Raw genomic sequence first — 26712 nt, forward strand, 5'->3', positions numbered from 1 at the left:
ATATATATATTATATATATATATATATATATATATATATATATGCACTTACCGTCTTATTGGTATGATAGGACAAAGCAAAACTTTTGTAAAATATTTTATTATATGTGAAAAGAAGCAATTTTGTATATGCTCAATCTCTTAATTCAATTTTCTTCATATTTTTTACTTGTTATGATAAGTGCTTAATTGAAATCATGGTATAGTTGTACTTTTGTTATAATAAATTCTCACTTTATATTTAAAAAATAAAGTTTAAACAAGAAATTTTCATAAAGAAACAACATTATGTCATATTTATTGGAAATCTCATATCGACTAGAGATAAAGTTAATTCATAGTTTATAAGTGGGTGCAAACCTCACTTTACAAGTTGGTTTTGTGGGGTTGAGTTAGGCTTAAAGTCCACTTTTAATATGGTATCAAAATCATGATTAGAGTGTATCCTATTTGGGCATTCATAGTTATCAGACCACTCAATGATGTCTCCAATTTTTCGCTTACCGGTGAGTTCTGATCGTATATATTGTTCATAGATATACCAGTTACCACATTCATTTCATTTGGCATATATGCCTCATATATTGATTGTTTGTAGGATAAAATAGGGAGCTTTCAGAAACTGATATTACAATTAAGTATTGACAGTAAGGTAACTACTGTCAAATTAAACTTGTGGTTTAGATATTGGACTTGTAACACTTGAAAAACTGTATCCAAGTTTTGTCCATACCAATTGTAGTTTGTTAGAGAACAAGGATTATAGATCTTCAACACTTTTTTATTTTCTGATATTGGGTCATCTTCAATATTGTTTCGTCTATCGCTAGGTTGAGGCAAAGAAAGTTGTTCCCAGGGAGGAATTGTCACTTTTCTTGTACACCCAAAAGCCACATAAGAATTTGAATATTAATGTTGAGTTATGGGAGCTTTTAATGTTGGAATTTTCATCCTCAGAGTTTGGGGAAGTCCTCCCGGATATTGGTAAAGAATCCACTAAAACCCTTCTGCTACTCCAGCGCTACCAACAATTATTTTTCCTCTGCGCACAAGCCTTCAACCTGCAAGAGAAATATAGAGATCTAAAAACCCAATTGGAGTAGAAGTCGTTGTTGTAGAGACCACCCTACTCGCGATCTCCACCATGCCTGAACACCATCTCTGCACATCACCGTAAACATGCATCTGCAGAGAGAACCAAACCGCGAACATCTTCTCAATCGCGACCTCCACCATCAATCTCACGCAACCATGGCAGCTTGCACCTCCATTCGAAACATGCACACAGATTCGAAACCCCAATCACAAAGGAAACCCTATGATTTTAACATTAACCAATTAAATTTTGCCATTTCATAATCTTTTAATTTAAATAAAAATTCTACATAATCAAACAATACACATCAACATATTAAGTGGGCACCATGTCAGCAACTGTAAAGGGCGTCAGCGAAAACTTAACGGAGAGGACTTAATTGACTCATTTTTACAAGTTTATGGACCCGATTGAGACTGAAAAAAAAAACGATGACCCACTTGAGTTTGACATATACGAGGACCAAACGAGGGTTTAAACCTTAATACATATTACATAATTTAAAATAAAATGTTATTCTTATTTTGTTGAAAATTTCAATAAAAAATATTATTTTATAAATAGACTTTATTAAATATAAAAACATAAAATTAAAAGATTATCTCAAATATCTAACAATGTTGGTTCCTCTCTCTAATGTCGTGCATCTCTCTCAACACTTGTACTATCATATGCTCTGGTAAAAATATGATTTTCGCAGATTGAATGTACAAAATAGAAAGGTGGGCTAACGTACAAACATTATAAATAGATACATATCATATAAACACATGTATTGTCACCAAGGCAAAGATCTTGGTCTACATGTTCTCGACTTCACTCATGCACATAACTTACCAGCCATTCGCTAACCATAAGAGACCTAGAATTTAGCACTACTCATAAAAAGTCTTACAGACGAAGACGAAGTTCACTCCCCACTACTCTTTTAAAGAGACTTACGGACCGGGTTCATCATCTATACCATCACATAGAGTTTACCAAGAATTCAAGACTTCATCTCTTCCTAAGACACACGCACAAACATATCAACCATCATCCCTTGTCCAAAAAGAGTTTTCCACACAAAATCAATTCACCATAAAAACTCTCATAAATAAGACAATAAAAAACAAAACAAAACAATAATGTAAGTTTTAACCGTTTAGAATAAAGAAACAAATTATATTTGTGGAGAAGTGCAAAATCGTATTCATACGATCTTCGTTGTGCGTTTTGATTAATTGGATTGTTTCTTTATAAATTCCAGTACGAAGGTTTTGTAGATATGTTTTCGGACATTCCTTTAACATGTCATCTAACTCTAATTCTATGAATTTGTTTAGAATACTCTTTTCTTTAATATCATTTAAGAAAATTTCGGATTGACTAATCTTCCACTAATTAATAAACCAAGAATCCAGACTTTTCTTAAATGTGAAAAAGATACATCAGGTCGAAAAGAGTATTGATGTAAGATATAAACGGGGAATGTTTTTTTTTTTTTTTCATTTTTCGTCTTTAATGAATTTAACTTCATCTCATTGGAACTTTATACTATAATAACTTTTATGTCACTAAGTTTTCTAGCTTCTAGATAAATCTAGATGGTATTTTATCATTTTTTACTTAAACCTCGGAAGTTAGTCTTTGCGTTTTCTAATTTAGAAAAAAAAATATGATTTCCAATCAGTACATTAAATAAATAAATCATTACATTAAATAAATAGGAGAGTTGTGAAAATTTTGTGCAATTTTATTTTTAGTTAAGTCCAATTTTCATCAATAAAAAAAAATATTTTTTCGAAAGGATACTAATTGTTAAGATTCGAAAAAAAAAATATTTCCAATCAGTACATTAAATAAATAGGAGAGTTGTGAAAATTTTGTGCAATTTTATTTTTAGTTAAGTCCAATTTTCATCAATACAAAAGTGGTACACCTAAAAAAAGTTAATTAATCATCTCTTTTTGAAATTTTTGGTAGAATGAAATTATTTTCAATACGAGTCAAGGAAATAAACCCATGTTTTCATATAAACCATACTCTTATAAGTAAGAGTATGAATAAAAATACCTCATTTGATCTTCTGTTAATCGTTAGTAAATATTTTGAAAATAATACAATGATTTTTTTCAAGAAATCCTTACGAAGAATATATTTATATATATATATATATATATATATATATATATATATATATATATATATATCAAAGATATCAAAACCACCGCTTAGATCTCACAAATAATCTACCACAAATAAAAACTAATAAACAGACTTCCAGTTCCATAAAAATTCATTGTGACTCTTGTGAAATAATGAAAAATTACTAATTTCCTTAGAAAAAGGACAAGACTGATATAACTGAAAATTCTAACCAAAAATAATCTCAAAAAATCTAACATAATAATAAAGACCGAAAATATATTGCTTATTTTTCGAGACCCGTTATAAAATAAATCTATATTTTTTTTTATCTTTTTTTCGAAATATTAATTACTTTTTTTTAAGAATAATAATTGTGGAATAAAAAATCCAAAATTTTACTTGTTTATAAATTAATTTTTGACGCTATCGAAATGTAAACCTTAAAGGGGAATTCATCAAATTGCTTCCCACCCTAAAAAAATATAAAAGCTAGATGGATTATGAAAAGAGAAAAGTTATACTTGAAAGAACTAAAAGAAATATTATATTAATAGGAACATTAAGAACGTATATATTTTTGGAAACCATAATGACGAAGTTGGGCTTTGATAAAAATGGGGTGGTTGGATGGGAGTGCAGGAAGAAAAAGTTTATCTCTATCACTAACCTTCATTGCTTTGTGTTGAATGGTCAAAGTGAATCTAAAATCTTTATTTTTATTTTTTAATCTTCTATGTGTACAATATATGGAAAAGGTTCAAATTATCCATTTATTGAAAACAGTTTAGATTGTGCAATTTAAAAATATATTCTGAAATTAGAAAATACAAAATGATCTATGGATTTGAAAATCTATTCTAAATTATACAATAAAAAATTATTAATTTTAAATTATACAATCCAAAATATACTATTTGTAAATCTAAAAATATATTTGGAATTGTAAAAGTTAAAATATATTTCCAAATTATATAATCCAAAATTATTATAAAATCTAAAATACACTTCAAATTATATAATTTGAATTTCTAAATTACTTAATCAAAAAATACATTCTCAATTATAATCCAAAGTACATTTTAAATCTGGTTTCCAATAGAAAAAAAAGTAAGAAACATATCAAATCATTCCATTCATAATATATTTCCAAATTACCAATCCACATAATTTTCGATTCCCAACATTACGAATTAGAAAAAATACATTCTAGATTTTAGAAACATGTCTTCAAATTCCAAAATCCAAGAATCTAAAACATGGACATGGTGTACTTTTTCAACACCCCAATGGAAGAAAAAATATATATTGCCAAGGATAGAATAAATTTAGATATGGTTATGGATAAATGACTACAACTGTAACATATTTAATATATTAGGATACGGGGCTGCTTCTCAAGTGTACAAGATTTGAAAAAACTAATATTTAACCAAATAACATTCACATAAATTAAATAATTAGAAGAATATTATAAAAATAATAATACGTAGTTTTGTTCGGTTCATTGAATATATAAATTACAATCTAATAACTGAATCAATCAAAAATAGTTTCATTCAAATTAGATTTCATTAAACTAAAACTTCAAACTAATTCCACTGATTTAGACTATCGGGTTTATCCAATCTAAACTTATGAACATCCTACTCTTGATTAGATCTTCACAGTTTAATGTCAAGTTGAGCACCAAAAGGCACGATCTAAGAAGGAAGAAATTATTACTACAACTAAAGAGACTAAAATTATAGATACATGTATTAACCAAATGGGCAGTCACTAGAGTTATAGTCTAAAACTGAAGCTATGCTAGAAACTTAGTATTTGCGTCCAATTATCCAAATTAACATTTAACAATATAGAATTATGAACTCATAAAAATTTCACCAGATACTACATATAGAACGGGGTATAACCTTCTAAAAAACTCTAGAATACTAGAATACTAGAATTCCATTTTCACAAGCGCATTAGAAGCTTCAGCTGTTCCATACTGCAGCCAGTCCTTAGAACATACAATTGCCTCTACTGTCTCTGGCCTCAAGGAACTCCGATAATGATCCATCTCTTTGCTTTTTGAATAAAACACAGAATCGGGAGCAACAGTACAAACCGGAACAGATAATATATCCCGGGCCATCTTGGAAAGAGTAGGGTACTTGAGTTTGTTTAGCTTCCACCAACCTAATACATCAAAGTCTGGAACACGCGGTAACAATGATTCTTCAAGGTACTGATCTAGCTCAGACTTCGTCTGTTGGCTAGTAGTTTCCATGATGTACGCATCGAAATCTGTTAGACCATTATCAGACAACACAGCATCTCCTGGGTATTCCTCCATCCTACTACGGTTTCCCGAACTTCCATCTTGAGCATAAGCAGGTGTCAGTGGCAATGGAAGGGCTACATACTCATGAAACATCTCATGAATTCCATCTTCCACAGTCTTGATATATAAATGAGCATCATCGCCATAGATTTTTGTGAAACTGAACTCAACAAGCTTCATCTTAAAACGGGGATCCAAAACTACTGCAAGCGCCAAAACCAGACTACACTCTCTCCAGTAAATATCAATCTTTTCGTGCATAATTTTATTAAGGCTGCTAATGAAGGGATCTTCACTCGTAACTGCACGAGCTGCGTCTAATTGCAATTTCCAAACTTCTTGAAAAAGGGTGATAACAGTGGGATGAGTTGTTGCAGTAAGAATGTTAGCTGCATCAAAAAGCGGCTTCAGGTAGCTACAGAGGGTTTCAACCAGCTTCCAGTCCTGCATTGATGGGGCTCCCTTGTAATCGGGATCAGAAGTGTCCAAACAAGAAAAAACTTCCTTTAGCTCAGAAGCTGCCACAAGCATTTGATATGATGTATTCCAATGAATTTGGTCATCAATAAAAAGGCTCCTTTCGCTAGGAACCTGAAGATGCTGTTTCAGCTCCAAGAAGTTTTCCTCGTGCGATTCAGAGGTCTTCACATACTTAACACTATCACGGATTTTACTGATCAAGTCTTGCGCAGAACCCAACAAATCATTTGCAACACTACTTAAAGTCTGAGCAATGCAATTACCAACTAGTAACTGACCATTGAGGATGTGTGGATTCTTCACGGAGAGTAATGGTCTGAGATTTTCAAGGGCAACCTTACTCAGAGCCTGATTACAAGTGACAGAAAATAGCCTACCCTCCAAATTCCACTCAGAAAGGCAAACAGCAACAGCATGGGTAAGTGCAGAATCTGAATAAGGATATGGTTCCAATACAACATTGAGAATTCGCCTTTGCAACTTCCAATCATGATCCACAAAATGTCCTGTGATAAATACATAACCTAATGATTGACTTGATTTCCAGATGTCCAGTGTTAAGCAAACACGTCCAGGTAATCCCTCAATATAATTTAAAAGATGATTCTTTTCAATCAGGAAAGTTGCAACACAATCTCCTTGAATAGAGTTAAAGGTCACCATGTTGAACTGTGGCTGCAGATTTTGAACAAATGCAACAAATCCCGGATGCTCAACCATGTGAAGAGGGTAATCATGCATAATAATCATTCTAGCAATTTCATGGCGGCATTTGTCCTGATCAAAAGTGACATAAGGGGTATTGGGGGATCTATATCGCTTTTTAGGTGTACTGCTAGCATTTCCAGCCCCACTTCCCCTATTGCGTACAGTATATGGGGCCAATTGATTATGGTCATGGTTGCGTAGAAGAGCTGAGCAGGTCCCCTTGGCAATGTGGCGTTTGAGATGGCTGGTGCCAGCAACTTTTGAACCTGTACTATATGCAAAAGTTTGAGCACATTGCTTGCACCGTGCCCTTCTACACCCAGGACTTACTGTTTCTATTGTGAAGTGCTCCCAGACTATAGACTTTTTTTTCCTCCGCTTAGTAGGCTGGGTTTCTGAGATATAAACCTCATTGTTCAGTGGTGTCTCGGCACTTATTATCTCGTAGCTGGGTATGGCATCAGAGATGGCTATTTCATAGTTTTCTTGAGAATTGACTAACTGATTGTGGTGCATTGCTTCACTATTTTCCAGCTCATAATGAGACAGCACTTGGGAATTGACCAGCTGATCATGGGAGAATACTTCATTGTTAGATAGTTGATGGTGGGATAAATCCTCACAATGGTTAGAATGATTGTTAGGCAGTGCTTCATAATGGGTCAGATGATTGTGATATAATACTTTGATGTCTGTGAGATGATCATCTACCAGTGGTTCAGAATTGGGTAGCAGTTCTGAGTGGGGCAACGATTCAGGTTGAGGCAGCTGATCTTCAGGAATCATATGGAGAGTCGTGAACTGATTATCAGGACTAGTTTCAGAATGGGAAGGCTGATTGATTGGATCTGCTGCAGAAGCCAACTCATTTTCAGGCAGAGCTTCCAACATGACCACATCATTGCCTGTCTGGATTTTAGGCATGTTGGCATCATTGTTGAACTGTGTCTCAAACATGATCACCTCATTGCTTTGCTGAGTCTCGGACATGATCCCCTCGTGGCCTTGCACTGTTTCAGACATAACCACCTCATCACTGTGCTGTATTTCATATACAAGCTCACCATTACTATTACTAGTATATGTTTCAGAATTACCCACATTATGGTTTAGCAATGCCTCAGTATGCACCTGCTGATTACTGCATTGTGAAGCCTTCATATCAAGTGCTGCTCGTGCTTCAGAGCTAACCAACTGACAGTCAAATAAAACTTCAGAGTCGGCGTTGGTTGGTGGCAACCCAGAGTTAACTGTCTGACTGTCATGTGAGGCATCACCATTGTTAGAATGGTCAATCACAGGTTCTTCAGAGTTGCCCAAATGTTGATTGGGCAATTCCACTGCTTCATCATTAGTAGCCAGTGTTTCAGAAGCAGTAAGTTCCTTGTGAGGCTGTGTTTCCAAATTGGACAGATCTTTGTTCGGCTCAAAATCAGACTTTTCCACACTATTATCTAGCAGTGTTTCAGACTCTGCTAGATCATTGCTGGGCTGAGAATCAGCACCAACAACTGGATCAGCTTTAATATGATGAATCACCACTTGGTCTTCTTCGAGGGTACCAACCATCATGCCTAACACCTGGAAGACAAAGATACTAATTCACGGTGAATTACAATCAAGCATAATTTTCCAGATATCCAATTACATTACTATAAATTAGAAAAAAAAAAACACTTATATACATGATTTCTATACTAACAATTAATTAATAAAATATTTCCCTGGTATTACATAAAAACCTGTTTTCAGATATCTTTTCTCCCTACCCTATGTTTTTACTTTTGAAATATTAAATTAAACGATTAATGAAGTACGAAGAATGCGAATTGCCAGCGACGTTATTCGCTGACAACAATAACAGTATCCAACAATTCACTTGAAGCGGGGAGAACCGACCGCACAAAATTAAAAACGAAAAAAAACAAACATAAACTATATATCAATAAGCGCAACACAAGGATCGATCTAGCGAACATCAACGATGATCCCAAAATTCTCAGAGGCTGTGTATAACAGCAACAACGGAAGCATGTAAATCCAAAGAAAAAGATTAGGAGAAAGGAAAATTACCAGGTTTTAGAGTGGGAAACTAACGGTAAAGATGCCGATGGACGGCGTTGGAAGCGGAAGCCCGGAAACCGAGCTTCAGGGCTGGAAGGAGTGGGATCTTGGGTTTTGCAGAGAGAGGGAGAGAGGTTTGGGCTTGAGAACCAACCCGAGAAGGTAATTGGACCTTGGATAAGATTTTTGAGCGAGACGAGGGTTCGGTTGGGACTGGTTCGCGAAATAGGGTTCTGAAAAGATTTTAAAGTAGGGTTTTCAGTTTTGGATTGATATTTGGACTCCCAGGTCCATTCTTATTATTTTCTTATTATTTCAATTTATTTTATTTCTAAGAAAATATTTACGTTGATTTTTACGTCTATGTTTCCCATTCCTTTGTCTAAGTCTTAGCCCACTCCATGAGAGAGTTATTGTCGCTTATTTTATTTAATTATATTTTGGAATTTTAGAAGTAGTGGGTCATCATTCGTGAAATAGCCCAATCAATAGTTCTAATGATGGCCCACTGCATTTGTGGATAGCGTGCTTATTTGTTTGCTTTTCTTTACTAAATAATAATAATAATAATAATTATTATTATTATTACCTCTTTTAATTATTAAATATATTATCTAATTATTGTTTCTCAAACATGTGAGACTCAAAAATATTAATTCTCTAGCACATAATTGTAAAAATTTAGGCTTAATTAGTTGGTTTTATTGAGAAAGTAAATCTTATTTAAAACTCGAGGTAATTGCTTTAAAGCGTTCAAATTGTATTGCGTATTTTTTAAATAGTTTAGGACCGATATTCAAAATATAAATCGTAATGTTGAAAGTCTACTTTTATCTCTCCATTTATTGTAAATATTTTTATTTTATTATAAGTAATCCAGAAGAAATAGATTTTTTTTTAATTAAGGAGTTCTTTTGTCTCTTTCCTATAATAGGATTAACTCATAGGTTTCTTTTTTCCTTTTTTGTATAGCCATACGCTAACTGAAGCATTGTTTTTTTTAAGAGTAGTGGTATTGTATATTTTCAATTAGATGATTGATATTGAAAAAATAATAATTTGATAACATATTTTCAATATGTTAATATTTTTTTATCTTTTAATTTAAAGTATTAATATATATATATATATATATATATATATATATATATATAATTTATCATTAGAATAAATGGTTAAGTAGGCTTTTTTTCTCAAAGATGTAAAAATGCTTTTCGTAATTAAGTGTAAAATATTACTTTTACCTATGATTTATCACTTTAAATTTTATCAAGGGATTAATTACCTTATTTATTTATTGTAAGTGATACTACAAAGCAAAGTATAAAACCCAAAATAATTTTAAAGAGATTTTATATTTTTTTAAATGAATAAAAAATACATTCTAACAAAATGATACATAAATTGGTACCCTAACAATAAGATGAATTTCATTCATAGTCTAAGTGTGGTGGAGGTGTCATGTATCCTATATGTTGTCTTTGTCGATATAATATCATCGAAGTCCACATACATGTAAGTTGAGTACATCTCGATTCAGATGGTCGAGGTGTAGTCGAACACATGTAGTACATCAATCCCTGGGGTTTATATGTTATATGTTAAAGTCTTTATATTGTTGTTATGATGTTGGTTCTAACATGTGCAAAGAAAATTTGTATCTTCCTCCTATTGTCAAAAAGATGTTCGTTGCTCCTCCAATTTTGGGGGTGGTATTGTAATCGCTCTCTCCCTCAGCTTCATTGTTAGTGCAAAGAACAGACACAACCTTTTGCATTAAAGTCATGTTTTCAGGGATTTCCTTCTCCTTCCCCTTTGTTGGTTACCTCTTTAGTCCTTCTTAACTTATGGTTTTATTGTTTCAATGCCTCAATCTCTTTAGAGGTTCTCTTTTTGTACTCAACAAATTCCCTTTGCATCTCCAGCATCATGACCATCTCTTAGGACATTTTGTTGGTTTCTTTTTCATCTTGCTTCTTGTTGACACCATACAATCTTCTTTTTCACAGAATATATGTCGATTTCATGATGGATGCCAAAATATTTTTGTTTGTAGAACCAACTAGACTATGTAAAGGTCTTCACAAGTTACTACCTTCTTGTGCTTCGAACTCTCACAAGTCGATAAATTCTCATATATCGCCCTCTTCAGTCCGAGACGGGGGTTGTGCCTATAAAAGACACTTTGATGCTTAAGTCAACTAAGTGTGTCATATGATAATAAATGTTGTACTAATGAACATAATTAATTTTTCTCGAGTATTGTGCTTTTTTTATATTATGATTATGGGTCCTAGTGCTGTCAAAACGAACCACCCGACTTGACCCACCACGGGTTAGTCACTTAGTGAGTCAACCTAACCCGACTCATTTATTAGCGAGTCAGAAAAATTCAAACTCGGATAAACCCACCACGGGTTGGTGGGTTAAATGGGTTGACTCACTTAATTACATTTTTTAAATAAAAATTACAATTGTAATTCAAATCTAAATAAATTTCACCCCAAAATGATGTTAAACTCAAGACAATTCAAAATAATAATAAAAAGTACAATACAATCTACGTATAATGAGGTAGATGGTATTTTTTAGGATTTCATAAGATAATAAATTAATAAAATAAAATTAGGTAGGTTGGTGAGCCAATCCGGCTCACCATGGGTTCAACTCAGATTAGCCGAGTTTAAATAAATCGGGTTGAAACTTGACCCGCATAAAATAAATTCATTTTTTTTTCAAACCAACCCAGCCCAAACCCGTGGTGGGCCCGGGTTGGCCTGCAGGTTGTAACCCTTTTTAACAACTCTAATGGGTCCTCACCTGGATGGGTCTTGGCCCATATGACTAATTACCATAATTAACTCTAAGGAGTGTGCTAATGATGTTTTAGATCCTTCCTTTAACTAATTACGTTGGACCATTACTAACGATCTAGTCGCCTAGATGTTGTCTTTGTCAATATTGATGAGTACATATATATGGCTTCCTTTGACCTTTAATACTATATTCTTAATTGATTTTTGTACTTTAATAGAATATTTTAATTAGGATTTGTTATAATTGGGTTTATTTAGCATGAGATACAAAAACATGTTAAAAATAATTTTTTAGTTGCATAAATGTTCTTTGAATATTTTGAGGAGTGTTAGTGTAGTTGGAGCTATGTTAAGCTCATTGTGGTGTAGAAATAAATTGGTTAAAGTTTCATGACACTTTAAAAATAAATTCAAGAATAAAAAATAATCAAGACCACAAGAAATTAATCCAAACATGACATAAAAAAGTGAAGAAAATTTTCTAAGCCAAGAAGACAAAACAAGCAACAAAAATTGGATTTTGCAATTTTTTCTATTTTTTCTACTAAAAGGGCCTTGGTAATTGATAAATGTTTATGATTAAAGATAATTTGGGAAAAATATATCTTAAGATATTTTATTTGATATTGTTAAATAATTACCTTATTTAACTCTATTAATAAATATCAAAAGATAATATTTGTGAAATCTTTTTTAATTTAACAAATATCTTCTCAAATATTTTTAGATCTCGACAACAATCAAATATATTTTGAAGATATTGGATTATTTAGAAGATAATTATAGGAGATTACATTATCATAAAGAAGATTACAACAACAGAAAAGCCTGAAACAAAGCCCAATATAATTTTTATATAAAGAGACTTAGGGAAACATATTATACGAGATTGGGGGTTCAAATTTCATCCTCTATCTTTTCTCATGTTCTCCACCCTCTTTTCTTATATTTTCATTTTCTTTATGCATTCCATAGAGTAGCAAGTCTCTAGGGTTGATTCTGTTGTAATTTCTTAACTAGATTATGAGGTTAGATGAATAAATTTGTTTGTTCTTTTGATTCTTATTGTAATTTAGTTTTATCTATGTCATTTTCTTTTTAATCAAGTAAAAGTAATAATTTGTACATTATAGTAAGTTAGCATGGTGTGAAATCTACATAACATATCAATCATATAAGTCCAATGGTTTTTAATTTTAATTGAGAATTTACTTTGATTAAAGTTATAAACTTTCATGTGATTGAATGAGTTTTTTTAATAATTGAGAATGTACTTTGATTAGCAGTAAAATTTTTAACAAGAATTAATCAAGAATGTACTTTGGTTAATTACCTTTTTACTTGATATAAGAGGTAAAAGAATAGACATTACTAGACATAGTAATATTTAATTGACAATGTACTTTGATTAAATTTACTATGATTAATCTACAAAACTCTTGCTTTTAATTGAGAATGTACTTTGGTTAACAGTAAAAATGCCCACAAATTAATTGAGAATTTACATGAATTAATTTGAAAATCTAAGATAATAATTCATTGAATAATAATTTTTACATAACCAATAATGAATCCTATTTTGAAAAAGTAAAATCAACCTATTTTCATTATCATCATTTTTATCTTTTTAAATCTTTTTTATAAATTTATTTCTTTCTATCTTTTGTTATTTTGTTCTTTAATCTTCTGTTGATTTTTATCTTCTTTATTGTTTTTTTAACCCTTTTGTATAGTTTTTATAATAACTGTACTATATCTGGTTATCGATCGGTTAAGGAGAATCCGGAGCCAAAATAGGCAACCGACCGACTGTGAGACACACCAATCAGGAAAGGTAAATATCATTAATGATCAATTAATACGTTTAATGGTCATATTAAATGTGAATATACGCTATTTATGACTGATTGACATGTCATATTGCACAAGAATATGATATTAATGGACAATTAGCAGGTATATTAGCAGATATTATTGGATTTATTGTCATATCAAATATGAATTAATGAACTTAATTGCTATAAGCCCTATAAATATAGGGTTAATGCCCATGTAAAGGTAAAGGGATATTAATCTATTACAATAAAATATAGACCTTCTTATGAAACATATCTGACTTGAGCGTCGGAGTGTCTTATGCAGGTCAACCACCCATCGGAGTGTCTTATGCAGGTTAACCACCCATCGGAGTGTCTTATGCAGGTCAACCACCTATCGGAGTGGATTACATTCTCAGAGAGGATTGAAGATCAAAAGAGAGCAGAGCAAGGAAGGACAACCGACCCTCAGACCAATTCAACCGAAACAAGAACTAATTTGTTAAGAATCAATTATGTGTTTGTTAGGAGACGACTTATGATTGAATTTATCCTTTTTATTTTGTTGGTTATTATCTTAGCAATACTGAAGTTGTTATAATTTAATAGTATTAATTTGATTGTGTCAATAACAATGTTATCAATATGATATCATCTCAGGTTTGTGTACATGTAAGCTCAATACATCTCGATCTAGATGGCCAAGGTGTAATCGAATACATGTAGTACAATACTTTTAGCATATATCACATAAATCTTTTAGTTTTATAAGCATGCTCCTTTATCCTCTAGAACATAATTCTCCACTCTTTTAATTTAACTTCATGTTTATATGTATTTGTTTTTTTTCTAGTCTTTTTCTTTGCTTCTAAATTTTCTAAACATGTTTTGATCGTTTGGGCATAGAATGAAAATGATTACAAAATTAGTTTCTATTTAAATTGATTAATGATTGAAATAGAATTAATTAACACCGCATTAAAAGATGGAATAAGATAAAATAAAATTGTCATTAAAGAATGAACTATGTGTTAACCGATTGAAAATAAGATGGCGGGTTGAGAATTCACAAAATATTCAAATTTTGAGATTCAATCTATTATAATTTAAAACCATATTATTTTAAGTTCATTTAAATGGATTTATTCCATATTCAAATTTATATATTTGGATGTAAAATACAATCTATTTAATTGAATTTAGATTATATCATTCTTTAGATTTTGAAAATCTAAAATAATGTGTTTAAGTTGAGCAAGTGAAATTAAGAATCAAGCCGAAGGTCGACGTGAGTTAGTTCAGATTGAAGGTTAGTCAAGTCAGTCCTAATTGAAGATCGACTTGAATCATTCTTGGTTAAATATCAGCTTGAATCAGTCCTGATCGAAGATAACTTAAGTGGATTCTAACCAAAGGTTAATCCGCTAGTAAGTTCCAATCGAATGTCAGTCCAAACAACCCTAAGTAAAGGTCTAAACAAGTTAACAAAATCTAAAAATTAATAAAAATATGTTCGATCCAAATTAATCCAAATCTAATTACTCTAATTAAAATAAATTTAAATTAAAATCGAAATTCATTTTAATTAGATCAAGTACATTAAATTATAGATCCAATTGATTTTATAGGATTATAGTAAATATTGGAAAATCATGGGCACCCGCGTGTCATGTGAAACATTGTAGGAGTGGCATGAAACAGCGTTCTTGTGATAAAAGGAGAAAAGGTTAACAGTAGAAGGAATGAAGTCCATATCATGGTGACTAGTGCTCCATTGAATAAAACTTACAAGTGTCATTTTCAGGAATGCGAAATTGAGGCCCTAGCTGGTATTATCGAATGGAAGTTAATTCAGAAAGAAATTGATTGGATTATGATGTGTAAGGGTTTGCTTGTCCCTACTCTTCATATTGCTTCCATTCTTTCCCTTTTTGAAATGACCCCACACAGGTCTATTGTTGTCGCGCGTGCATAATTGGGTAAGTCACCACTGTGCCTTAGTTTTTGCTCCACAGGCATGGGTCGACATGCACTGCTATATATATATATATATATATATATATATACACACACACACACACGTCTGTCACATGCCTCACTTCCTCACAACAAACATATCTTTGATCTATCATCCCTAAACACTATCCTAAATTTTCTTCTTCCATTTGAGCCTCTCATATGAATGAAAAAGAAATGAAAAGAAAAAATGAGTTCTGCTGTTTCACATAATATTGTATATTATTCCGGAAGACCCTTCCTTTTGAATTGTTTAAAGTTTATTCTCACTTAGTTTCCCCTTGATTATTTTTATACAAGAGAAGTCAGTCAATAAATAATTTTTATAAGGGTTATACTTTTTTATAATTTATTTTTCTTCATAATATGCATCACTATTCGATTTATAGTTATGCTTTCTTTTTCGTCTGGACCTAATTATGAAAAGAAAATAATAGTATTTTTTTTAATTGTTTGTATTTAATTTTGAATTGTTTGATTGAATAGTTTGAAAAAATATTTTTTATAATTCGCTATAACGTGTACATTGAAGTTTATGCATAAATTTGATAATATTTCGGTTGAAACCATTTTATATTGTTCTCTAGATGTATATTTTATTGTGGTCATGAGTGATCATTTTAATTTCATGTACTTTGGAGACTTAGTGAGAGAAGTTGCTGAAATTTTATCAAATTTATGATGTTAGACTTCTTCATATACAAGTTGGCAAATTATGAAAAATATTTTCTTTGAATGGGCAGGGTCTCACCTTCTAAGAGTTAGAATTTTGAGATTAATAGAATTTGTTACGAACATAGTATGGATCGAAGCTAAGTGAATAAATGTCACATCCGTAAAGAGTATGAAGAGGATTTTTTGAATTCTTGCAATATGCTCAAGAACACGCACACGCACACAATCTTTATGAATATAACATATTTTTGTCTTTATGTTCGTTGTCTTAATCAAATACGTCAGGACTTGGGCACAATACGTGATCATATATTCATTTTTGGTATAGTGAGGAGTTATACAATTTAGACTTGACATGGAGAAGTATTACACAAGCCTATAATGCCACGAGGAATAGATTATGTGAACGAATAAATGACTAATAATTTAGAGAACATGGCACATGATGTTGGTGAAGAAAATTTTGAAAGAGCCCATTTATACAATTCACTTAAGTTCGATCAGAGGAAGAGTTGTACCCAAGATGCGCTAACTTTACATGACTGTCGACAACTTTGAAATTGTTCAGCTTAAAAGCAAGAAATAGATGGATTGATAAAAGTTTTACATAATTGTTGGAGTTGCTGGAGGAAATGCTTTAAGAAAATAACATGTTACCTACCCATAATCACAAGGCAAAGAAAATTCTATGTCCAATGAGTTTGGAACACCAAAAGATACATGTATGCCCCAATGATTGTGTATTCTATAGAGATAAATTTGCTTCACTGAAGGCATTCTAACACGTGGTTTATCGTAATTTGAAAAGAAAATTGATGGAAATATTGGGGATAAAGACAAAGATGGTCCACCTATTAAGGTGGTGTAACACTTGCCTATAATACCTAGGTTGAAGTGATTGTTTGTCATTAAAAAATATGTGAAGAACTTGAAATGACATGCTGATGGAAGAAAGTGTGATAATCTTCTTCGACACCCAACTAATATTCTCCATAATGGAAGAAAAATGATAAAACATTTCTAGAATTTGGTGCAAAGCCAAGAAAATTAAGACTTGTACTTGCTATAGATGTAGCAAACATAGGTCATGGTTAGTTTTGTTGATGATTTACAATCTTTCTTTGTTGTGTTGAAAAGAAAATATATGATTTTGTCTATGATGCTCCACTATTTCCCCGTAACGCGTGCAACGATTATGACATTTGATATCCCCATGCTTGAGTATTTGTGTCAACTTCAAAAATCCAATTCGTGGGGGAGGTCTTAGGTACATTTATTGTGTGGCCTAATGCATTGATCATGTCTTACTTTGGCCCACCACAAGTACTATAATGTTATTCTGAGTATTTTATCTTACAGTTTATAATTAAATGATTTATACCTTTGAGAATCTTTATTTGAGTTCTCTTATCCTGAAAGCAGGTCAAGTGTTAATTCTTATCCATGAAGATGATGACATGGTAGAAGTAATAGATGATCCTCTAGGAAAGCTCCTAAGGAAATTAAACAAGTTGAATAGAGAACCGTCAGTGCTAGATTAGGAGTTAAGAGTATTTGGCCTTTATAGTGTCATGTCTTATAGTACATTAATCTAAATCATGCCCTAAAGATAATTAGGGGAGACAAGATGTTGAATATTTCAATCATATAACTATGTTGCAGGTAAGATTTTTCATTGTATTTCATATTTAAATCTTGGAATTATTATTTTTAAATTTATACTTAATTGTCTTTTTATAGATACATGGACATAGTCATTTAGGACCAAGGTCGGACTTCTATGTATGAATTTATTGAACCTTAGACAATTCAATCTTCTGGAATCATACTTGACCACAAGCAAACTTATTTACAAATGTGGATGTATGAGTCAAAAAGAAAGATGTGCCTTGCGTCCTACATTGTTGGGTAGGTGTTAATGAATGTAATATTTTATGAAGTAATGTTAATTATTGGACTAACTATTTGTGATTGATGGTAGGGCCATTAACAATTAATAGTCACCATTCTAAGATAGTACACAATTGTATGGTTTTGTTTGTTGCATAGGAAGATGAAACCTAGTTTGAAATTCATGTTACAAATGTAAATGTTACTTTTTTTTTTCTTCATATAATCTACTTAGTTATATTAATACTAACCTATGTTTCCAATTTAATTAGAGTTGGATGTTAGCCTAGAGCACACCAAATTCAAGTATTATATCCAAAGGTTGGAACTCATTTATCTTAAAGTTATTAATTTTTGCATGTCAATTTATGACCTTTATATATGATTATTTTCTTTGTCATGTTTAGTGTAATAAACACAAATATTCATCAAATGTGACTATAATGTCATGTCTTAGATAAAAACAATTATTTGAGCTGCAATTAGAAATGATTGGACAAATATAATATATATATATATATATATATATATGTATATATGTTATATATATATATATATATATATGTATATATATATGTATATATATGTATATATGTATATATATGTGTATATATATGTGCATATATATATATATATATATATATATATATATATATATATATATATATATTAATTAGAAATCTGATCAAACTTTAAACATTTATTCATACATAATAGTTGTGCTACATTTTCAGCAGTTCAAGAATTCATCACCTATAAAAGATGATACTATGAAGAACACAAAACAAGAGTGAGCATCGTATTTACCGAAACGATGGAGGACCCAACAACATTAGAACTTTGTTTGAAATGGAACCAATAGAACGTTGATGTGTTGTGCTATTTGTCATAAAAAGTCATCATACTCTCGCATAATCGACGTTTTTTAACGTTTGTTTTCTACTTTGTCGTTAATTTGATGTCTCTTTATATGATGCAGAGTTTCCTCTAAAGTTAAAGTAAAAAATAACAAACATTAAAAACTATTTTTATAATAATATTATAAGCTTAACATGGAGAGAATTGTTTCATATTATATATATATATATATATATATATATATATATATATATATATATTATATACACACACTAGTATAGAAGGAAAAAATATGTAATAAAAATATTGGGAAACAATACAATTGAATATTTCTATTTTGATACAATATAAACTAGTGAGGAAAAAAATAAAAAATAATTTAAAAATTATATAATTTGATTAATTTAATAAAAATAAAAAAGACAAAAAATACTAAAATAATATATATATATATATATATATATATATATATATAAAATTTTAAAATTCTTTTCCTTTTCTCCTTTCATCATACATTCAAGATTAATTCTCTCATTATCCTTTTTGTACACTCTTCCAAAGAGCAATGGTAAATTTCCAAATGATAGGGCATGAAAAATCTTATAAATTTTTCATTACTCTTCAGTTTTTGTTATAAATCTTTATTGATGCAAAATAATATTAATAAATTAGAGCTGTCAAAATGGGTCACAACCCGCGGGTCATACCGGTCCACCACGGGTTTGAGCCAGTTGGGTTTGAAAAAAATATATTTTTTTATGCGGGTCAGATCTCAACCCGGCTCATGCGGGTTAAACCCGTGGTGGGCCGGGTTGTCCCACCAACCCACCTACCTAATTTTATTTTATTAAAATTTAATTTTAATTTTATAAAAAATATTTATTATTTTGTTTTGGATTGAAATTTGTTTAGATTTAAATTATAGAAAGTTTGTAAATTTTTTTTATTTAAAAAAAATTGTAATTAAGTGAGCCGGTGAGTCAACCCGTGGTGGGTCGGACCGAATTCGAATTTTTCTGACTCGCTAATAAATGAACCGGGTTGGGTTGACTCACTAAGTGACCAACCCGTGGTGGGCCGGACCGGGTCAGACCGAGTGGTCCGTTTTGACAGCTCTATAATAAATAAAATAACAAAAACAAATTAGTTTCTTTGTAAAACTAGGAAGTGAATAATAGAGAAATTTAAAATTTCATAACTAAAATGTCCATTATACAATCTCGAAGCCTAATTTGGGAATTTTGTGATGACCTAGACCTTTTTGCCATCATTAGATCTTTGGTGGGAAAGAATATTGCCTTGTCAGCTAAGTGGCTTCGGCATTTTAGTTTGCTACCAAGTCCTCTTTTCGGGAATTCTGTCCTTCTTGTGTGAAATTGGTGAGCTTGATTATTCGGCCTGTTTTTTACATCTCATTTGTTCTATAAGTAGTTAATTAACATCGTTTTCATGTAAGTCCTATCATTAAAAAGGAAAGAAGAAGAATTCGTGTGCAGACATATCTTTAGAAAGGGAATTCACTCAAATGAACTTTGAGTTCAATATTCTTTAAACGACTTAAACTCACAATTAAATTTTCAATGATCTTAATCTTTTTGTATTTTTGTATAAGTCAGTAATCAAAACTAATTTAATTATGATAGCATCGATAGGTTTTTTGAGCAAAAAAAAACATGTAAGAGAAAAACAATACTATAATCAATAATCTGAGTTCAACTTATAAATATGTAATTTTGGAGAGGATGCTTAAAGAAAAAAAAAGATATGTAATTTTTGGACTCTTTTGACCAAAAAGCCATTTAAAAGTGATCTACATGTTGACCATTTTGTCTGTCACAGAATAAGGTAAAAAGTAGTGAGGATCATGCTATATAAATTCATCTCCCCTCACTTCCCTTGATCACCCTCTTCCTCTCTCTCTCTCTTTCTCTCTATATCCACTCTTTATAAAATAACTTTCTCATACAAACGAATTAGTGGCAGTACATATACAACATCAATGGAGTCTGGGAAGAATTTGATGTTGCCACTCTCTCATGAAGATTCTAAACAAAATGAAGAGAGACAGAGAAAAGTTTCAGCCATGACAAAGAAAGGAGTCTTCGTTGCTTTATCTTATATGGCCTCTTCTGGTTTGTGATTCTTTTTCTTATACTACTTTTAAACTAAGTATTCTTGATCATGTACATTAATATCTAGTATATTTTAGCGTATATTGCATAAATCTTTTAGCTTTTTAACTGTGTTCTCATCGTCTGAACATGTTCTTTATTTCTAAATTAGCTGAAACATGTGTGAGATAGAATGGTATATAATGAAAATGATTATGTTCATGTTTGTTTTAGAGTTTTGGAATCTTTCCATGATGTTTTGAACGTGAAAAATAGAAATTATCCAAAAATAGTTTGAGTCTCCACTGATTAAGAATTCGAATTTGATAGAAAAAGTTAAATTTGATAAATCTGAGTTTTTTTAAAAAAAATTATTAAAAAATATAACACTAATATGAGTTCAACTTATATAAAAAGAAACTAATATTATTTATAATTTAAAATCCTAAGTTCCATATTATAATATTATAATATTATAAAGATGATTAGACTTAGATTGAATAACTTAGACTTATCCTTAAACTTTGGACACTTTTATATATAAACTTTATTTACATTTAGTTGGTGTTGAATCTTGTGAATCTCTCTTCTGAAAAAAAACCTAACACAATTAACATGTATACTTTTAAGAAGCAGAGTAAGAAGTTGTTGTTTTTGAAGGTTCATTGAAAATAAGGTGGTGGGTGGGGACCATATCTCATGTGAAACATTGTAGGATTGACATGAAGGTGTGGTGGTAGTTGTTCTTATGATAATAGAAGAAAAAGTTAACAGTGAGAGGAATGAGGTCCATATCATGGTATAAGTGCTCCATTAAATAAAACTTACAAGTGTCAACTTCAGGAATGCAAAATTGAAACCCTAGCTGCTATTATTGAATACACATTTGACATTGCATCCTGAAGCCATTTTCATTTACACTTACACATTATTACAGATAAATTCGTTTGAAAGTCCAATGTTCCCACCAAGGTCAAATTTATATTTTCATTATTACTCTAATCAAATTTATTGCTGTGGTTGAATTTTAATTAGAATATTCAAATCAATTTTCAGTTTTCATTCATATGTTTAACAATTTTTTAGAACTAATTATAATGTTAAGTTATTTCTTTTAACTTCAGTTAAATTCAATTCATGAATTTTCTTAGTAAAATTCGAACCTACTCTAATTAATTTTTCTGTGATATATATTGTATAGAAATTTTGGGAGGATGTGGGGCCTATTCTGTGGAATATGTATAGTTTTGGCTTTTGTAAAGATGAGACGATTTTTAGGCAGTTCTACTATGTGTTGGTTGTTAAGTGACCCAATTTCAGGTTCAGGTGTTTCTTTGTTGTCTCATTTGACCAAGTTTTTTCATTCATTATATTTAATTTTCTTCCTTGGCATTTCCCTTTCTTTCTAAAAGCATAATACATGAGATTTTTATTATATATCATAATTTCACAAGTTTAAAAGTTGAAAAATCGAAGTAAAACACAATTTATATAATTTTTTTTCTATTCTTTGAAACGTTTTTTAAAATTAAAAAGAAAATATTCTATCTCTAGAATTGATGACCAAACATTTGATTCTTAAGGATTCCATTAATTTTTTTTAAACTTCAACTTCTAAACAATATAAATCAACTTCTAAATAATGTAAGATTATTGGATATGATAGTAACTAATTTTTTTTAAAACATGTCCTCTTATACAAATTATAACTTGTGAAAAAGTACTTTCAAAAAATGTAACTTCAATTAAAAATCAATTCCCACAATTAATTACTAAAAAATATGTATATTTAGAGATGGTTAAAAGTGAATTTTAACGAGTCAATGTTATTAAATAGTGAACAAATCATAAAATTACGAATACTGATTAATTATGATCCAATTTTAAAAACCGGCTTTAAATAACTAATGCTATTTTATAACTAATTTTTAAATTATTTTTTAATTAAAACACTTTACTGTTAACTAAATTGATGCTAATTAATATATTTTTATTTTAAATTTATTAATTTAACGTTAATTTAATTGAAGTTAACGAAATCTACTTTTAATGATAACTTAATTTGTATTAGTATAATCAACACTGATAACAATAATTTTAAAAAAAGAATTATTGTACATTGTCTCTATTTTTAACAAAAATAAAACAAAAGAAACAATTTGGAGTATATGAAGAAAATAAATATAGATAAATGAGATCAATATGTGAAAAAAATTATATAGAAAATAAATAAAAAAAATTTTGTTTTTAAATTAGGTATAATCTATCGTTTTAATTCATTTTCATAAAGATTCATATCACATATAGGTTAAAACGATACTAACTTAAATAAATATTATTAAAATTGTACTATATCAATATTAATCTAATCGGTGCCAATTTAAATAAAAGATATAATAAATAAAATTGGTGTCAATTTTGAAAATACTAATTTAAATAAATATAAATATTAAAAATAAATAATATTAATATATTAATATATATGATGTTAATTTATTTATATTTAATATTATTTTTAATTAGTACAAACTAAGTCAATACTGACTAGCACAAATATTTTATTTATCAACAAAAATTAAAAATAATTAGTTCAACTTAAGTAAGTTGACTCTATAACTGTCTAACATTAAACTCTAATAATAGCATCAACCAGTGAGTTTTAATTCAATACTAATACAAATATTTTACTTTTATTTATTAAAAAGTTAGCATATATTTAGAATTGACTAAACTGATGTATTTTTTGTAGTGAACATTGACTTAAATGACAAACACATTTTACATAGTATAAAATTAAATTTAAAAATAATATATACTTTTTTAATTTTAAAAAATGCATTTTGTATTCAGTTGTTCCTGGTTGAGTTTTGGTGCATAGATAGAATGTGCCATTGTAACAGTTCAATGTAATGACTGATTCTTCTACAGTTCTCTTGGTCATGTTCAACAAAGCAGCCCTCTCCTCTTACAATTTCCCTTATGCAAATGTCATCACACTTTCTCAGGTTGCTCTTTTTTCAAGATGATTTTTGACCATTTCTTTGAGCTTCCTGTTGAAAAGTTATGGTACTTGTTGGTTTCAGATGGTTTTTGCATTCATGATTCTGTGTGCGATGAAATCCTTGAAGGTGATTTCTTTCACAACTAGTGAATCGCTGAGCGGTTCTAGCAATTCAGCAGTATTTGTGTCCTTTAGGACATTGGCCCAAACACTTCCTCTTGCTTTAACTTATTTGCTTTTTATGGTAAGCACTTTTTTGTTTTGAGCCTTTTTCGTTGAGAAGAGAAGCACGAGTTTTCTCCTACAAGCATTGTTTACACCTTTGTGATAATAGGTGGTGACGATGGAAGCAGTGCGAGGCATAAACATTCCGATGTACACCACCCTGAGGCGAACTGTAGTGGCCTTCACAATGGTTATGGAGTATTTTCTGTCAGGACAGATACATTCAAGAGTTGTTGTCGGAAGGTATGTCTCTCTCAATATTTTTTTTATCTGCTGTTTAGATATTTTATAATGGTTGAATTACATACATTTATATTTATTTGATGCATGTTATAAAATAAAATAATTATAAAAAAGTAATTTTTTTATTTATAAGATTAATTAAGATAAAATTCACATTTACTTATATATTCTAAAGTTGCTTTTATCCTTTGACTTTATAAAACTAATGTTATCGTCAATAATATGATGTATTCGAGCACAGAGGTGGAGTTGTTGCGATTAAGTTTTTCCTACATTGAATTATTGAGCGATTATGTTACTGTGCCTAACGAACTAAGGGATTTTTCAGCGTTGGGATAATCATAGCAGGGGCTTTTGTTGCTGGAGCTCGCGACTTCACATTTGATTCTTATTCCTATTCAGTTGTATTCATAGAAAACATGTGTAAGGCGGTGTACCTTGCTTCTGTTTCTCGTCTTTGTAAGATTTCATCATTTTCTTCTTCTACTCATTCTGTTCATTATTTTACCCATTTCTTCATTGAATATTCACAAATTCACGACTTTTCATAGGTAAATCCACCGGCCTTAACATTTTTGGCATTGTATGGTGCAACGGTAACATTCAGTGATCTTGAAGTTTTCTTTAATATTCAATGCCATTTTGTTCTTATCAATAATTGCAGTTTTCTCGATTCTTTTTTTCTATTTAGTCGTGATTTGTGGACCAATCTTGTTTCTTTGGTCCTTACTCAGAGGAGACCTCCAAACAACACTAAACTTTCCATACTTTTTCTACCCTGGATTTCAGGTGCCTCTTTCTTTTCTTAACTTCCTCTACAAATCGAATTCTGATACTTCCATCTCAAACTATAGGTTTTTAATAGAACTACAGCAGTCATGCATTTCTTGTTATATAGCGTCAAACTGTCTGTGATAGTTTTTGGAGGCATTATATGAAATTTGAATCTTAATGTTGTGCAGGTTGTTATGCTTCTTTCTTGTGCTTTCACTTTCTTTATAAACTACATAGTAGTGTTGAACACAACTATCAACTCGGCACTTACACAGGCAATTTGTGGTAATTTAAAGGTCAGTTATTTATAGTTTTGTCGTTGCCCATTTTTCCATCCTTAAAGTATGTATCGAAATTACCTTAAGATTTTTCTGGCAGCACAAACCGTTAGTTTAAACATGAAAATAATTTTTCTCTCTTTACATAGCCATGGACTCTTGTTCTAACTCTGATGGGAGGTTGATTCATAAGCAAAGTTGCTTTTAAAAATATTCACTGTTGAAGTATATGAGCCGTTTGTTTTTCTACTTACACAAGCAGCATTTTCGTAACAAGGTACACAAAATGTTTGAAGTAATGCATGCATTGTAGATGCTATGTATACCAATTTAGTTTTGAAACATAAAAATTTGTGCTTCTCATGATTCTTATGTTTACTGTTTCCTGATCTGTTCCTCTGGTCCAGGATGTTTTTACTAGTGGCTTTGGTTGGTTACTATTCGGAGGACTTCCATATGATTTGGTAAGAACAAATTCTTTCGTATTCTTGAATTTCTTGATCACTAAGCTCACTAAATTTTTCTTCTTATGCTTTATTTGTTCACAGTTCAATATTCTTGGACAAATTCTTGGCTTTCTGGGATCTTGTTTGTATGCCTATTGTAAACTTCAAGGGAAATAGGGAAATAAGGACGAGCTTTCATAGTTTAACAGGGGTTGACTACTTCCCTAAATGGATCAGAAAACCAGAAAGCATCGTATTGTGCCCCCAAGTTTTGTAGATTTTACATAGTGGGAAGGAAGAAAAATCAAGTATCAAACCATCTTTATGACTATTTACAGTATAAAGTGTTATTGTCTGCAATAATATACCTTAGGGAATGAAAATCGAGAATGAACTAAATGTACATTAGAAATTAGAATTAACACATTTATAATGACAATATATTCACTCAGCCACAAAGAACTATTAACACTATTTGAGCATTATAAGATAGAAAGAATTGTATGTAATTGAGTATGTTCTTCTTCATCATGATTCCTTTCCATAGGCTTCTTTAAATGACCTTTGCAACAATTCTTTGCTAATAACTGAACTTTGCTTGATCTTTGTCATTAGTATGGAATCTTTTATGCATTCCTCAATGTGTTCTTAGTTAGGAGGTTGATATAGAAAGTCTTGATCTTATATTAAATGTTGTTAAACATACATAATATACTATTTTCATATAAAATTTATCTTATGACCGTATGATAGACTTGG

At 30.6% G+C, this 26712-nt stretch overlaps 2 protein-coding genes across 5 annotated transcripts; one reads left to right on the top strand and one right to left on the bottom strand.

Annotated features, from left to right (window-relative positions):
- Positions 1–4957: 4957 nt before the first annotated feature.
- Positions 4958–9030, bottom strand: DAYSLEEPER (BED zinc finger and hAT dimerization domain-containing protein DAYSLEEPER). 2 transcript variants are annotated; one of them, XM_047322227.2, is made up of 2 exons: positions 8813–9030; positions 4958–8320 (listed from the first exon to the last, which is right to left on the bottom strand). In XM_047322227.2, exon 2 carries the CDS (start codon positions 8309–8311, stop codon positions 5168–5170), a length of 3144 nt encoding a protein of 1047 aa, XP_047178183.1. In that variant the 5' UTR covers positions 8312–8320; positions 8813–9030; the 3' UTR covers positions 4958–5167. The 2 variants fall into 2 exon arrangements, with proteins under 2 accessions (XP_047178183.1, XP_047178185.1); XM_047322229.2 differs by lacking the exon at positions 8813–9030 and having other exon boundaries at positions 4958–7749; positions 7841–7983.
- An 11753-nt stretch (positions 9031–20783) lies between these two features.
- On the top strand, positions 20784–26510 carry LOC124845167 (UDP-N-acetylglucosamine transporter UGNT1-like). 3 transcript variants are annotated; one of them, XR_015784504.1, is made up of 11 exons: positions 20784–21007; positions 23915–23991; positions 24070–24231; positions 24322–24455; positions 24784–24914; positions 25007–25051; positions 25147–25244; positions 25418–25525; positions 25657–25784; positions 25915–25971; positions 26056–26139. XR_015784504.1 is itself a non-coding variant. In XM_047322232.2 (10 exons), the coding sequence occupies exons 1-10, from the start codon at positions 20875–20877 to the stop codon at positions 26128–26130; spliced, it is 1020 nt and encodes a 339-aa protein (XP_047178188.2). In that variant the 5' UTR covers positions 20784–20874; the 3' UTR covers positions 26131–26510. The 3 variants fall into 3 exon arrangements, 1 of the variants encoding a protein (XP_047178188.2); XR_015784503.1 differs by having other exon boundaries at positions 25657–25971; positions 26056–26148; XM_047322232.2 differs by lacking the exon at positions 25657–25784 and having other exon boundaries at positions 26056–26510.
- The last annotated feature ends 202 nt before the right edge of the window (positions 26511–26712 follow it).

This window comes from Vigna umbellata, chromosome 2, assembly GCF_029865625.1.
Source record: "Vigna umbellata cultivar VRB3 chromosome 2, Vumbellata_1.0, whole genome shotgun sequence".
Classification (NCBI taxonomy): domain Eukaryota; kingdom Viridiplantae; phylum Streptophyta; class Magnoliopsida; order Fabales; family Fabaceae; genus Vigna; species Vigna umbellata.

Coding starts and splice junctions, on each gene's coding strand:
- DAYSLEEPER (XM_047322227.2), bottom strand. CDS start 8,311: ATGATGGTTGGTACCCTCGAAGAAGACCAAGTGGTGATTCATCATATT.
- LOC124845167 (XM_047322232.2), top strand. CDS start 20,875: ATGGAGTCTGGGAAGAATTTGATGTTGCCACTCTCTCATGAAGATTCT. Junction 25,052..25,146: donor TGGCATTGTATGGTGCAACG/GTAACATTCAGT, acceptor TTTTCTATTTAG/TCGTGATTTGTGGACCAATC. Junction 25,526..25,914: donor CAATTTGTGGTAATTTAAAG/GTCAGTTATTTA, acceptor CCTCTGGTCCAG/GATGTTTTTACTAGTGGCTT.